Below are 16980 nucleotides of genomic sequence, written 5' to 3' on the forward strand. Positions count from 1 at the left end.
TGGCATGTTCAGGAGACGAGCTGCACGTTCTTGTGGGGAAACAGCAAATGATTGCAGCAAGCGCCTTCGAATGGCTTCAAACTTGTTTTCGGCAGGCGATCGTTCAAGCAAGTCAATAAGTTGCGCTGCTGTGGCCTGGTCCAAGGCCGAAACCACGTGAAAGTACTTTGTTTCTTCTGCTGTGATCTTCTTTAGCGCAAACTGCGCCTCAGCTTGTTTTAGGTATTGAATACTTTTGTAAACTTTTGGTGCGAAACAACAAAGGCATCCTTCTTATAATAAACAATCCTGTGAAAGGTTTCCATTGTTACAAAACAATGGGAACACAGGTAGAAAAGAAAACAGTCGTTCTGGTGGGTTTACTGGTTTTTACGACCCGCGTTTACGGAACCGCGGTCGTCTATAAACCGTTTAATAAACGCTTTAAATTCGTAGACGAGCGAAACATGTAATGATGGTTAGGATGTGTTTTCCTGTGGACTGGAACGTGCATAGGTTGGAAACAATGTCGTCAAGCTTTAACAACGTGGTTATTACTTTGATAGGAACGTATGTTTTTCTTATGTATGCCCAGTTTCAAAGGTTTTAATCCAGAGTTAGTTGGCAGCAAGTCTCCTGGCGGATCTTCAAAGAGCGCAAAGATGATTCTTAGAGGCAAAAATTACCTACGATGTGTTTCGTAACTTTAAATAGTTAATAAAACATTTATTATATTTATGTATATATCCTATAATAGGTCTGCATCACATACACATATGGTATAAGTAGCTATGTTCTTTTGGTAGGAAAAGGAATGACATGATATTGAAATTGTTTACTTGTTTAGAGGCATTCTTATTTTAATACGTTTTGTTTCAACTTGCACCCGTTATAGTCAGAGAGACGAAATTCTCCACCGCAGTTGCATCACTCAATAAATTCAATGTTTTTAGTGATCTACGTCGTTGCCTATCCTGTGTGTTGTGTGGAATCACATGGTCGTCTGACTTTGTGAAGATATCCAGACGATGACCACATCAAACCTTACTTGTAGTTTGTTGAGGAGAATTGGAGCGACAATCAGTTGTTCTGCGGAGGGTTCCAGGTTACTTAATGTAACTTTAGGTGTTCAATCAACTCAATTAGCTCTTCTGACAAAACAAATTAGGTTTCGGTCGTTATGTTTGGATTTACCCATTTTAGTTTAGGACCCAGTGAATTGGAAACCATTCTTCGGCGCTTCGTAAAATTTGTTTTGCATTGTTTAATTTTACCAGGTTGTTTTATTGGTTGGTTCGATTTGGATCCCAGAAAACACAGACAGGTGTTTGACATCGTATTATATTTTCTCGCGTGTTAACAATTACATGCTTTAACAGTACCAACAGAATTTGGGAGGAAAATGCGGAATTTGCGGTGATTCCTGGTATGGAGTTCGTGAGAATGAAGCAGGCGGAAAGTACGGGAAGGGCATCATTGTACTTCAGTACCTACCCACAAACAGTGATAACTAGGACTGTCCTAGATTTCTACTTAATCATCCAACCAAGAAGTTTTTTTTTGAATATATATATTTCGCCTATGCGGCATCCTCAGTATTCTAAAAACAACAAGAGTAATCGTAGTGATTAGCATCAATAGCACACATCAAGACTAACATGCAAACACTTAACCTCCAGACCGCCATCCTGTACCACACCAAATGAAAAACACACCAGCATAGCAGCAGTTGAACGGTAGCAACGAAAAACGTTGTTGCATCAGCGGTTGGCTCCCGGGTGTAAAGATAACATTTACAGGCACCATACCAGATGGATTAGAACGGTTTTAAAGATTAAAATGTAAATAAAAATAAAAAAATAAAAGAATTTTAACGCTTCAATTCCAAAACCAATCCAAGTCGTAAATGGGAGATCTACGCTTTTTATAAACGTTTTTATATACCCACAAACATATCTGTTTTTATTTATTTTAAACTCGATTGGCGATCCCTGACAAAGTCACTATAAAAAACATTATTGGCTGAATGGCTTTTACAATTTAAGTCTCGTTTCTTTCTACAAACCACATCGGCATTCGAATTTGTTTTCAGTGCCTCAATGCAGATTGGATTTTCTACTTTTTTGCTAGTTAAAGTTTTGTTTAGAATAGCCAATCTGATTTAAAGTACATAAAAACACAAATGGTGATAAAGGAAAATGATGCATTTTAACCAAGGCGTACTTTTCATAGTAAGTCTGCTGTGAATTTGGACAGAAATAATTCTTGTTTTCGTAGACTCAGAGATTGACATCACAATGGAATTGACGGCCCACAATCTTGGATTTTTCGAGTTTCGTTTGTGCGAGTGGAACCAACCAGAGGTTCCAGCCAGGAACGATTGTCTCATTACGTAATAAACGTTGTTTTCAACACATAAGAAACTAGCATTTCGAAAGGTTATGGGCCAACCTTTTTTTGCATCTACAACCTCATCACATTTGGAAGCAAACGCAGAAACCAAACTACAGAAGCAAATTTATTGCTAGGTTTTCAGTTTGCATAAGTTTATCTTAAAATTTTATTTCTTTGTCAGAAACTTGTTGGAGTTGGTTGGTGGGGGAACCCGGCATAACGTCACCACAGGAGGGGGATGTCCTTGGATCTTTAACATCAAGGTCAAACTTCCTACTGGTTTGACCTGTGACCAGTGCGTACTCCAGTGGAGATACCACGCCGGTGCGATGCCGACCTCCGCCAATACGAAAATATTCGCTTTATAAAATCTCGCCTCATTCGGTTAAAACCGAACCAAATATAAGAGAAAACTAAACGAAAACGAATGTCAGTGACAAACTATTTTCTATATGTCTCCTTGAAGGTAACTCCTGGGCTTGTGATGGGGTGGGCGAATGCTGTCTGGGATGCGGACTCCAGAGTTCTACGGACGTTGCCATAGGAACGGGACCAACTCTTGCTCCTCCAAACTGGATGAGTGACTTTCAATCAGTTCAAACGCGGGTTGACACAAAAACTACGTTTTAATCCAGAACCCGCAATCGACTACGACCACTGAGGTAAATGAAGTTCCGGCGACCACCACAACCAGTACTACGACCAATATATCCACAAGCACCACAACCAGTACTACGACTAGTATATCCACAAGCACCACAACCAGTACTACGACCAGTATATCCACAAGCACAACAACCACTAGTGCAACCACTACTATAACACCAATTTGAAGTGGTCCTTCTTAGTGACCAGGTTAGTGATGGTAGTTATATGATTTACTGAACATAATTAAGTACTTGATAATGGTTGTAGAAACAATCGAAACGTTTACATGAAGTTTTCGAGCACTGTATTGGCTATTCTGTTCATATTAAATAATTAAGTACATAATTCTCAGATAGTGGTTACATACAAAGACTCTTTATGAAAACTGTCAACTTAAACTAAAAGTTTCACTACAGGAAGATTATTGTAAGGCTTGACGAATCTTTACAGACAAAACGAAGCCGAGTTTGCCAAAGATCAAATCCCTGTTTTATCCAAATGTCCATTATATGCAAAAATTTAAGCATCTGTGTCACATAAAGATCTCGGATTTTTAACATTTTTACAACCACATTTGTGCATGGAGAGCTTGGCGCCTGGAAAGTACATGTACGAGTGCACCACGTACTACACGTGCACAGTTTCGGGAGGTCCCTACGTCTACGACTGCCCACCTCACACAGTGTTGGACGAATATCGGCAAATTTGTGACCATGACTACAACATTCCACATGAATGCGGGCTGAGGTTACGATTATTCAACACATTTCTCCACGATTTTAAACTTCCTGCAGTTAATAATATGTAACTAGGCAACACGAACATATGAGGAAGAGAGAGCAGTAGACAGGTGTACACACTGTTTCGACCTGCAAGGACTCATCAGTGCAGCTGTTGACCGTTTACACCTGCCTGCAGCTCCTAATGGTAATTATGGTTCTTCTGCACATATGTATGGACAGTCTTCGGGTGGAAAAATTCATAAAAAAAATATATTTTAAGACAAAGACTCTCGGATAAACGGAACGGCCACCAAATTTGGATTTGTACAGAAACGGATGACATTTGTCAATATTAGCACAACATAGGTCAAAAATGTTCATCGAAGCTTGATCTAATCTTTGTAACAACACAAATTAAATAAACAGAATCCATTCAACAAGAATATTGTTCTAATTTTTGATGTTTTGTAAGGACATTGCAGGCAGATACTGATGGAACCCCCTCACATAAAGGTATTGATTCTAAAACAATATTTTTAGTGACGTTTAACATTTCGCCACCATTAATAGCCAACAACATTTTGCCGGCAACCGTCTTTAATGAAAGATTACATTGCCAAGTCGTTATTGCCTTCGCTTCAATACTATCTTTGTGGTGAAATAAGAGACTTTGATATTTATGGGGTAGGACTTAATTCATTAGCAAAGTTTATGGGTCAACTTAAAAGTTTCCAAAATTTTCATGCAAATGTTGTGTTTTGTGCTGGAACTTTATAGCTTTTAAGACGACTGTAGATTGTGATCTATAACTTTTTGCTACACTTCCACAGCCACATATAAAACTATTACCAGGACACTGACATCTCTTTAACCAGTAAAATAGTCAACATAATGTTGAAGTCTTCGTCTGGTTTTACGGGCAAGTAGTCATCAGGCAGCAAGCTGAACGGATGAGAATTAAATTCCTCGCAACAGTGGCGTAACCGCATCTCACTCCAATCATTATTGGTTCCAACACAAGCATTTTAACGTATATTGGATTCATTCTAATAGTGTACTGACTGTCCTTTTCACAACGCAATATATTTGCCTTTATTAGAAAGCTGTCTTTGATACATATGTTACTATTACACATAAACATTACGCCAAGAGATGTTAACCTTTATTGCTCAAAAATATTTTCAATGTTCTTCATAAAAATGTCTGACCACAAAGAATGGACGCAGCCAGACACATTGGCTACCTTGACCACACATAGTTTCATTAAACTAGGATTCCGCAGGTTAAACATTTGATCTTAAACTCACTGTTTTTTGTTTATTTATATTCTAGATTATATTGTTATTTTTTCACCACAACGGGTTCCAATAATTCGAGGATTCCGTTTCGCAAAAAATTCTTTGGCGCGAATTTCGGCGGTTATCCTGGCCAATAATTTCGATCAGGATATAGATCGAGTTTCCAATTGATTTTAACAATCTCATTATTTCCAAAACGGATGTTCATTACTTCATGTGGCGTCGATGGAGGCGGAATTCAGGCGATACAAGTGATGAATGGATTCAGATTCCCTTACATCCTCACCACGTACGGTTGTAACTTCTACATTATAAAGTTTAAGAATGCACAAACTTTTACTCTCTCAACACTGGGTTTATTGATGACGACGATAAGTGGCACAAAATATTGACGATCAACAAACATTTGACAAAACGATTGTTATATTTTGGTGAAAGTTTGAATATTTTTTAATGAACAAATTTTAAAGGTATAAAACCAGCCGCTAGTGTGAACCAAACGGTAATTGATGGCAAGAAGAAATAACTTCAAACAAAAAATCTTGTTGCTGCAGGTTTGATGCAACGTAAACGATAAAACGTCAATTCTTACTGCCAAGAATTTTACAACAACTTGTTTGCATAAAAACATACTTGTCAATGTCAACAATGATACACAGGTTTATGTACAAGGCGTGTGAGAGGGGATTTTGAGGGGGTGTTTTTAACTTTTTTTGGTGAAATTTTTCAACATCATAACATCATATTTACAAGTGATCGATCATCCAGCAACACGATAAGTTCATATCCGTTGTTAAACACACTGATTTCATCCCCATTATGTTCCAACTTCATCATATTTCATCTCATATACGATGGTTGGTACTTTACACGCCACAAATGCACTCAAATGTTTCCTCCAATTCGATAGAAAACAAAATAAGGTGGGGAAGTCACTGGAAGCAAGGGGAATCCCCGCATGATTGTGATATCCAAAATGATTCTACCCAAGTTGATGTCAAGCGTTCCAACACTCTCACATAATAAGAGTGTCCATGTGTTGGATGACGTGTGAACGTGGTCGACGAGTCCAACCAACTCATCAAGTAACTCATACCATGGTACATAAAATGATGACTCACTAAATACAACCAAAAAGCATGACCGGGCATTAATAGAGACAAGGAAACCACCAAACGGTTTGAGCAGACTAGATCTGGCGTCTATGATGTTACTTCGTCACACTTGAGAGATGTTGAAACAGAAAGATGTCATTTGAAATATCAATTCTGTGTTCGAATTACTCTGCCATCACAAATATAATTCTACACATGGAAGGACAAAAAATGAATCGGTTTTGTCCATTCGATGTCAGAAAAAGTATTTTTTTTTGCACAAAACTGAATGCAAGGTTTATTTACAGAGTGGTTTCTGTTTCAACCACATGTAAGTTTTCTCGGTTAGCAACCACAACCACATTTTCCTGTTGCTGACGTCTAAAAACGGCCTTCAGGCCATCCCAGACTCTATCATAAAGCAGTTTCGGTGCGTTGGAGTAGATGAGGGGATTTAGAGAGCTGTTGATGGGGAGCAGGATAATTGCTGACACAGCGTACAACACTGGAGGCATAGGGACTCCACCGAAGTTAACAAATGCCATGATGGAAATTGGAACCCAGCAGAGAAAATCGGTAATTATCAGTCGGAGGATTTTCTTTTGCATTTCTGCCGAAACAAACAGCATTAATGGAATAATATGTCTGCCAATACGAATATGCTTACCTTTGCTTTGTTTTGCAGCCCTTCCATCCCTTGGTCTCTCGTTCACTTGCCTGGCACTGGCAGTTGTCTTCTTGTAAATCCAAAAATACGTAATTGACACAAACATGAAGGCCAGGAAGTTAAGAGTAATGATGGCGATTGAATATCCCCATGCCTTGTCGTTGGTCGTTACATACAGTTTGCTGATGCAAACGCTGCTGCTGCTGTAATATCTACACATAAACAATTTTGTGGCGATAAAATTGAAGATTTTGCGCGAATAAAAACGAACCCTAAATATCCAGAAATATCAAATAGCTTTGCGGAATTGTAATCCTCAAGAATATCCATAAAATCAATCCAGGAATTAGCATCATTTACTCGCATGAGGGCAGTGTTGAGTGCTTGGGAATCGTTGCTTGTGAAGTTGTGTTGGAAAGTTACAAATCGATCCATGAAGTTATTCATGCCTGTATACGCAGCGCTAGTGTCATTCGAAACTGGTTTCACCACTAAAATCAACGACAATTTCTTACCAGAAAAGTCGACTGCAACGTTGTCAAAAAACGGATTCTCATTCATCCAAGCTTTGGTTTCAAACAAATGTTGAAGTTGAGTTGTGAGTGGAATAAAAGCAATTGTAAACGAGAATGCCCAGGAGAGGATAATGGTAAGGATGAAAGTTTTCAATTCCGGTTTCAAGGATGCATCGAGTGGCTGAAACAAAAGAGAACATTGACGTGTTTTCATTAAAAACAATAAGTTTGCAAGTTCGGCGTTCGTTTCAAATCGAGGGACGGGGAATGTAGTTGTCAGTTCGAATCTCATCGGACTGGAAATTGTTTCTTCTTTCTCTACCCTGTAAATCCCAAACTGAGCAAAACTGTGTCATTTTAACAATATTCGTTGCAGTTTCGTTTCTCATGTCAGGCTTAGAATCTAGCGATAGCTGTGAGAGTGATAATAAATAAGTTCACGGAGATAAAAGATTTCCAAAAAGAAAGTTGTCATAAAATTTTGGAAAGGGCCGTCACCGATTCAACGAAGTTGGCAATAGCTGACGTAACCAAATACAATTGTTTCACTTACGTTTTTCACAGCATACAGTCGGAATATGGTCAACAAAACCATTGTAAACACCGATGTTTCGCTTGAAAGCAAAACCAATACCCCCATTGTGGTGCAACTTCCGCTTGATCTCCAAATAAGGTCATTGGCACAATAATTTCCGGAGTATCTGACACCAGCGGCTCCCAGCATGATCAGATAAACTCCCATGAGTAGATCGGAAACGGATAGATTTAAAACGAGCAGATGGTTTGTGCGAAATGCAGCAGATTGTGATTCTGTCGTCGCCAACGTTTTGCCTTCCATTACCATGACAACCTCAAAACAAATTAAAGGAATATAACACGTGTTCCTATTGTGCAACAAAGACAAAACAAACTTAGTTTTTTTCTGAGCCTTTTCTTTGTTAGTTTACCGTAATGGTTGCCCACAAACTTAGGAACACAACTCACGGGTTTTCTCATAATGCTGACTGATGATGACAAAAGTTTTTGTCGAAACGTCTTTAACATGACAGTGTTAACAGCAATATGGGCCAGTCTATTTATACTCAAACTTAGTTTAATTTACCAAATTTCCGACAATGGCGAGCACCCCCATTATCCACACAATGGCTCGTAGAAATGGGTTTGCAATCAACTCGTATCGTGATGAAAATATGTTTTCGTTGATCACTTTTGTATTTGTTGGGCACTCGTCTGACCAATCAGAGCAGTCGCCGACTCCATTGAATTTCTATGTGGAGTAAATTAAAGAAAACTTTGTAGTTAAGTTGGTCATATTGGCGTCTGTAAACAGCACAATGCGAAATTACTGTTTTGTATGTAATTGGTGAACAACGGAACTATGGAAATTGGGCAAAAAATGTGTACTGTAAAATGCATGTGTAGTTTTGTGTACTTGGAAGGCGTGTGACGCGCTAATTGGCCAGAAAGCTGGCGACAAAAATAAAAAATATTTGGTAAACTGACAGTTCTTGTCTGGTGGCAAACGTTGAGATGTGCTTGTGTGGTGAAGTGTAAAGAACATGATTTGTGCAGTGGGTCGCACTTTATTCTTTGGTATTCGTCCTTTTAACATTGGGCGCTTCTAAAGTTTCATTCATATTAACGTCATTTTATTTATTTATGAAAGTATCCGCCTCTGTAGTTTGGCTCCCAACTTTTGTTTTGACGTTGAGTCGTTAGTGCAGGGTGAACTTAGCGTTTACCATGGTTGGGGTTGGGTAATTAAGCGCTAAAAAACGGAGAAAATGTCTTTCAAAATCGATCCTAAAACTTCCATACCCGCCCTCCCAATAAGTTTAGTCCGAATTCGAGATAACTGAATTAATTTCGGTCACAATAGTAACATGCACGGAATCAAAACATCTTTGCCACAGGACACAAAACTTTAAATATTGTTGACATGTGTTTACCTTCTCCTTCTTAACGAACAATGGATCTTTATTTTCGCAATAAAACCTTCCGTCCTTTGTGCAGTTTATTTCGTCACTTTGATCATCGCAGTTAACTGTTAGGTCACAAACAACCGATTCGTTTATAGAAATCTGTCACAGAAACATAGGGCATTATGAAACAATACTGAACAACAGACATCGAAACCTACTTTCTTTTTGTAGTTAAAATAAAGCTTTGAAGTGATTTTACTCTAACTCTTGCAATTAGGGTGTCTTGAATTTTTTGTGGTTTTGTTGACAAGAAATAACTTTACTTTGGCTCCATTTAACGTTGGACAGTAGAATCTTCCTTCCTTTGTGCAGTTTTGTTCTGGATATTCGTCACTTTCATCCTTGCAATCGATGAAACCGTCGCATACTTTGGACATAGGAATATTGAGAAGTCCGTCTTTTGTGTCGCAGTGTTTCCGATGTTTGCAAAGTTGAGGATCTTCATCGTGGTCGAATCGTTGATCTGTGACAGGTTTGTAGATCCTTCTCCCACAATCCCGCCTCCCATCGAACAGTAATTTGTTGTCGAAACTCCTCCCCATCAACAGATCCTATATAATACACATCACGTGGTTCCTGGTATGTTTTTGTGCGAACATTTTGTTGCAATGCTGGAAGGAATATTTTCTAATTATTATAAACGAATCTTTTATCAGTAATTCTAAGGCTTGTCGGGATTTCGTGGCTGTTACATTCGGTTTCATAGTGAGTTTTCAAACAGATTTCTCTACCACAAAATCTGTAAATCCGGTGGCGTCAGATCAGTGACCGTAAACTTGTTGCTTATAAACTCAATTTGTCAGGTAGCAGCGCCCATGTGGGACACCTCCAAACGTCCAACGACACATCGACAGCAACAGACGTCATGACAGCAAACTTGTTCGAGACTTTTATACCTGGGAATGTGATCACTATGTGATTGTCATGCATTACAAGATGTTTATTTTTTTAAGTTTTGTTAAAGTTTTTACATCAACCAGGTAAAAAACAAAGAAAATAGCAAAATAAGCTTGACGAACGAATACGATTTGTGACGAAAGCGAGGATTTACTCTTAAACGTGTGGAATGTGACGACGAAATTGAATTTTTACGCGATTCGTTTTCCAAACACTTCGTAGCTTTGTTCGCATTTTATAATATTCTATCCGCCGTGGTCGCAGTACTTTGAGTACCAACAAAAGTCTGCTGTTATTTTTGTGGCAATTGTTAAAAATGTAGTTATCACAAATCAGTACTACATGCCGTGTTGTGTGGTTCAGTGCAACCCAAATACCACATAAATTCCACGCATGTCAACTTTGCACAAGAAACTTTTAGCAACCTTGGAGGTATTTCTTTAGTAAAGTAATAGGATTCTGTAAATAATTATTATCAGGTATAATCGTAGTCTTGTTTCAATTTTTGCAATATAAAAATTTCAATTATTTTTTTCAATGTTTCACAATGAGCAATCTTGCATGCGAAGCTAGTTTTACTCGCCACCACATCCCATAGTTGGTTTTAAACAATGGGATGGAATTCCAAACTCCGAGCTTTTGAGATTTAAGTACATTATAAACAGTTAAAAGATGTGCAATGTGTCAAAGAGAGCGAACAATCTTCCATGATGATAAGGAATCTGATTGAAAATATCTAAGAGCTTATAACTCGCGATAAAAGTATTCAAACGAATCCGTAACAACATTACGGGGATCTTTGTCGGCTACGACGGTTAAGTTCGGTATTACGAAGAGGCTCAACCTCATGAGCCACCGGGTTCGTACATCGTCCGTGAAGATAATGGCAAAGTGAGATGCGGCTGAAGTTATATCCACCATAGAGCAGCCGAATGCAACGCGCTTTGGAGGAATTACTTGGACCCTGTGTTTTGTAGCAACGAAGTAGGTGTAGTGTGGGTATTGTGTATGATGTCACTGAATGTTGTCCACCGGTGTATAACAACGTCTTAGTGTTTGAAGTGGTCGCGAAGGCGCCACAGACAGGGACGTTTTGAATTGGAATAAGTGGATGGTCTCGATACTGCGACATTGCCGTATCTAACACAAACACCTTCGAGACACAGGTATTCATGTAGTTGCGTAGTGTGACGTAAGTTACCGACAGTAAACTTCTGCTCAATGTGACGTTCTTTGATCATATAAGAATGAAGCATCGTATTAAAAAATCTTTCCGTTGTGCCTCGTTGATTAGTTCGCTTTGAAACAGGTGAATTGCAAAACCACAACATTGGTTGTAACTCGCTTCATGTCTCTGAGTGTTGGTTTGTTCCACAGTAGTTTGGAAAACTACAGAAACCAAACCATTGAGGTAACAAATATTCACGTTTGGCGAAATAAGTCGAAATCTTTGTAAGTTCGTGTAATAATTACGTTCGACTGCGTAAACATTGTTGCAAACGTTTGTTTAAACTGGAGTTTGTCCAGCAAGTGAGTAAGTACATTGTGTTGGTAAGAATCTACAAATGTACGTAAACATCTAAACCACTTATTTCCGACAAAACAATAAGTTATGTATTCTCACTTACTTGACACCGCCACTCCCCCTGTATGTAGTTGGTTGTTGTTGTTGAGCAGTCGTTCTTCACTTCCTCATCAACACTAAAAATATTTGAATGTTTCGCGTTTATTTAATGATTAAAAACTTAATTGAATGCAGATGATAGTTTAATCTTCAAACACCTGCTGCACTCCACTGAAGCAAAAATGCCTCACTGGATTTGTTACAACATTTTGTCATAACATCAATAGTATGTCAAGAAATATAAACAATACCAAACATTCGCTGTATCTTAATTGGTTTTCAAAACATGGTAGCTGAAGAACAGAAAAACAAATTGAAACTATTTTAAACCAACAACTAAAACTGTAAACTTGGTATTATGCAATTTCCTATGCTTGGTCGTCCATTATTGAAACAATTTGCGTCCCAAAGGTTGGTGGCTTGTAGTGCCCAGATATGTGCTGACTTGCAAAAGTCTTTTTCGACTAAAATGCTACACTTTGTAAACAAGGTCAAAAACGTAATCGACATTAAAGGAATGGGTATTTTCCTGCAACGGCGAAACACATCCTTAACACCTGCATTAGTTTATGAGTCATGACAATGAAAACAAGTCACGTAGTATTTACAGACACTTAACACACCTTACACTATTGCAAGTCATAGATTTCTGGTGACGCATTGGATGTCAGTGGTTTCAATCCAAAGAATAAACTAATGCTTTATAACTTACTAATGAAACTTGCCACAATCTTTGGTTTTTCCACTTTGACAAAAACATTCGTCACTTTTATCGGGACAGTCGATGACGTCATCACACACACTTGACCTTGAGATGATCATGGGGTCATTTGTACATTGGAAACATGAACGATGATTAAATGTCTGAGAACTTCGAATGTCTCTGCAAATGACACAAGTCCATTCTGTCTGATCTTAATCTGTAGGAATTTTTAACCAACCACAACAGTTCACAAATACCTGACATCTCCATTCTCCGAGGTGTAACACAAATCAGATTTATCATCACAATCCGCAATGCCGTCCCATAGAAACATCTGCGGAAGATTGCAATTCCTGCCATTCCGAACACATTTGAATCCATGTCCAACATTCCGGTGTTGGAAAGCTGGGCAGTCATTGCAAGGATCGCCATCACAAACAGTCGAACGTTTCCAACATGCTGAATTCGGACACTGGAAGTGGGAGGGGCAGAGGTACTCACATGGGGGAATTCCCCAGACAATGTGCAAGCTTGTCGCAGATTTCATTTTTTGAGTTACAGGAAATGTTGGTTTGATCCAATGTGTTGTAACAGACTCCATTAATGTCGAAACAATCACAACGTGGTGTTGATCTAAATAAAATGAATAGTGTATTTGCATTAACGAAATAAAAGGTCTTTTCAAAACTACTCAAATACCCTTTCTTGTTGTTGCTGCACTGCTTATGGAATTTCTCATTACAACCGCATTCATCACTCATATCAGGGCAATCTATGACGTCATCACAAACACTTGACCTTGAGATAATCATGGGGTCGTTTGTACATTGGAAACACAATCGTTCGTTCATAGATGAAGAATTACGAATATCTCTGCAATAACATATTTGTTTATGGATGCAATATTTTACCACAAGCAAGAAGTTATCGCTGTTCTTTATTAATATTTATGACCATTAATAAAAACAACAAAGCTCATTTGACTCAAACTATATTCATCTTTGCAAAAGTTTCAGTTTTTTTTTCATTTTCACTGCAATAGGAAATGTGACGCCGAATATAGTAAGAACAAGAGCACAGAGGAAGAGGGGAGTCTGGGGCAGTGCTGGCATGCAATATGCAAGAAAAAAAAAACAATCAAAAACAAAATACCTGACATCTCCATTCTCCGAGGTGTAACACAAATCAGATTTATCGTCACAATCGGCAATACCGTCCCATAGAAACATCTGCGGAAGATTGCAATTCCTGCCATTCCGAACACATTTGAATCCATGTCCATTATTCCAGTGTTGGAAAGCTGGACAGTCATTGCAAGGATCGCCATCACAAACGGTCGAACGTTTCCAACAAGCTGAATTCGGACACTGGAATTGGGAGGGGCAGATGTCACACAGCGTTTTTCCAACACATTGGATTATTCCTTTGCAAAACTCCTTCACTCTTAGGGCGCATACTTTCTTTGAATCGAGGAAGCTAAACTTGTTGTCGCAACTGTAACAAAAGTAATGTATTACGTCATATAACAATAGTTTCGCGACATATTGTTCTTGCAAATGACTGACAATCTGTATACATTAGGTTTGGTTTTAAATAAACCAGCTTAATGCAAACTATTCAAGCATGATTGTGTATGCAGATGTGTGAATAACAATACACAACCTACGACTTTACAATAATTTTGCGTAACTTCTTCTGAAAAATACCTAATAGAAAGAAAATTGTTATTTATGAATGAATACTAAATCAATTCAAAACCAGAGGTCCCTGGCAGGCTGTCGGTCGCTCACCGTATCGATATAATGATATATTAAATTTCATAAAGCAATCTAAGGACAGCTCAGATGTTTTTTTTGTGAGAAAAATATATTTCGCCTAAAAAAGCATCATCAGTTTCTCCAACTGCCAAAGAGGAAAAAAGAGAAAGGAAAAATTTAAGTACCTGACGCAAAAGCTTTTTTTACAAAAGTTAAAAATGAATAAAAAATTAAATAAAGGTATAAAAATATGCGGTTTTCAAGCAATAACTGCTGGGTTTAAACCCGCCTGTACTCCTGCACTATTAAAACCACTGGCGCTGACACCGAGTAAGCACACGAACAGACAGAAGCAACTGAATGAAATAACAGAAAAAAATGTGAAAGGGAATGGATGTCGCGAACTGCAGGCATGTAGGCCTGTGGGTGAACAGGTGTGACCGATAAGACTCGGTGATTGATAAAATTGATAAAAACAGGCTAACGACAAACAACACAAAAACATCAACCCGTTGCAATGCAAACATAAACCTGCGGGCGGGAAAATGTGAACCAAGCTATTGACACGATGGCGTTACCATGGTTTGCACATTGATCTGTGCCCGTATTCTGTGCAACCATAAGTCCTCATATAGATCCAAACCTCCTGCAGGTGGTTTTTGCACGAACATCACGTCGTAGCAACTTGGCAATGTGGGTCTTTGCTGGAAGGTTTCACTATGCTTGCGCAGGTAATGGTTACCTAGCGCCGTTGCATCGCTATCTAGCGAGCACTCGAACTGGTACCAAGTGGACCTGTGGGCATTCCAGCGAGTGGAAAACTTGTTTTTTGTCTGCCCAACATACTGGGCTCCGCATGTTTTGCACGAGGCCACATATATTCCATAGTCGCGACATGTCAATCTCTGACGCAACATTATTGTGCCTTTGGGAGTACACAGGAAGGTAGTCGTTGGCACCATGGGCTCGTGGTTACCATGGTGCCCACACAGCGCACAGTGGCCACAAGGGGCCGCCTGGCCAGTGTCCAGAGACTTGGTGTGGTGGGCAAGCTGCTTGTAGTGGCATAGTTTCTTGAACATCGTTGGTCCTCTCCGATTAACGATAGAAGCATTTGCCTGCAGAAAGCCGCAGTATATTCGGGAATGCTGTTGCCCAGATGAGTTTGTGCCTTGGAAGCGAGTCTACCGACTTGTTGTGGAAAAATCTTGTCTTCCAAGTGCTCGCTGTTGCCAACACATCGCAAGTCATCCTCACTTGGAAGTTGGATTTTGCAGCTTTATCTTTCAGCCACAATAGGGCCTTTTTGTAGTCGCTTTCATTCTCGTTTAAGCGCCGCATCCGTATGGCTTCGGAAAACACAATTGATTTAAACACATGGATTGGGTGGTGAGAACGCCCATTAAGAAAGCAACGGTCAAGTGCTGTGGGCTTAGTGTGATTGGTGGTTTTGAAGCCCATCTGTGACATGGGGTCGATAATGTGGCACACATCAAGAAATTCAACACCAGTGCATGACTTTGCCGTTGTGGCTTGGCGGAAAGTTAGTTCCAAGCCTGCGTTACCAAAGCATTCCACCAACTTATGTCGTATAGCATTGGTGGTTTTAACCCCAAGCCACAACCATATTATATCATCAATAAACTTAAATATGTACGACTTGTTTATTGCTGTGGCAGCTTTGCAAACAATGAAGTGAACAGCAATGTTAGCCACCGATACTGAGTTATTGTCACCTGTGACAATACCTTCTTTTTGGCAATAAAATGAATCTGCATTCCTCAGTAAGGCGTTGACAATGCAAAACATTGTCAATTCAATGATAGTGTTTCTTGCCCGCGCGGTGAATGTTGAGTGACCATTCAAAGCCGCCTTCAAAGCCTGGCGTATAATGGATCTGGGAAGATTGGGATATAATGATTTTACATCACTTGCTACAATACACAGTTCCTGGTGTCGCATTTTCTTGGAGAGGTGTTGAGCATTTTCCATCTTCCACTTGTGAAGTTCCTCTAAATATTCTTTACTATCTAGGCAATATTCGTTTACGTTTGCCTTGCAGTAAAGTACACTAATCGGGTGCAAAAAGGTTCACAGGCTTCGCAGCCAAGGCATAATACAACACGTGCGCGGCAGTACACAGTCAATCACTCACACAAGCGTAGAGCGCGCAAGGCTCAGGGCAACTTGCGTACCGCCATTGGCACATGCCTATTAAGACAAGTATTGTCTTAATTTCGCAACATTCTCCCCAGCTATAAATTGTTGCCATAGCGCGGAGGTGGAACATCAAAATTGGAACGTGAAGAACGACGAAGAACTGGTTCTAGTGGCAAATTACTCGCGCGGTTATTATGAACAATATCGTCATTCACAGCTGGTTCACTGTTGGCCTCAGTGTCGAGCCCAACATTACCACCCGATTCATCCACATCAGACGATAAATTATGGTTCGATTCATCCGCAGGTGGACAAGGTGATAAATCACACACTGACACATTATCCTCAATCTCTGGACGAGTTTTTGCAAAAACCTCGTAATCTCAGCAAAGACTGCAAGTTTAAGTCGGTGACCGCTGAGGTTTATCGACAAGAATATGTTAGAGACGCATTTATTAGCGGAATACTGTCCAATTCTATACGACAGCGCCTCCTAGAAAATATAGAGCTGAGCTTAGAAACTGCGTTCGTGCAGGCGTC

At 39.4% G+C, this 16980-nt stretch overlaps 2 protein-coding genes across 2 annotated transcripts in view; one reads left to right on the top strand and one right to left on the bottom strand.

The window, feature by feature from the left end:
- The window catches only part of LOC145895977 (uncharacterized), a 47412-nt gene that overhangs the window by 18477 nt on the left and 11955 nt on the right, over positions 1-16980 (bottom strand). The window contains exons 5-6 of the mRNA XM_082984744.1: positions 13676-14017; positions 13223-13396 (exon numbers count right to left, since the gene is read on the bottom strand). Coding sequence (XP_082840870.1) covers positions 13223-13396; positions 13676-14017 — 516 coding nt within the window. The remainder of the gene's footprint in view (positions 1-13222; positions 13397-13675; positions 14018-16980) is intronic.
- Positions 923-3829, top strand: LOC145894596 (uncharacterized). Its single transcript, XM_082983214.1, has 8 exons — positions 923-955; positions 1034-1084; positions 1359-1482; positions 2263-2371; positions 2555-2697; positions 2840-2953; positions 3046-3177; positions 3564-3829. The coding sequence occupies exons 1-8, from the start codon at positions 923-925 to the stop codon at positions 3827-3829; spliced, it is 972 nt and encodes a 323-aa protein (XP_082839340.1).

This window comes from Ascidia mentula, chromosome 3 (genome assembly GCF_947561715.1).
Source record: "Ascidia mentula chromosome 3, kaAscMent1.1, whole genome shotgun sequence".
NCBI lineage: Eukaryota > Metazoa > Chordata > Ascidiacea > Phlebobranchia > Ascidiidae > Ascidia > Ascidia mentula.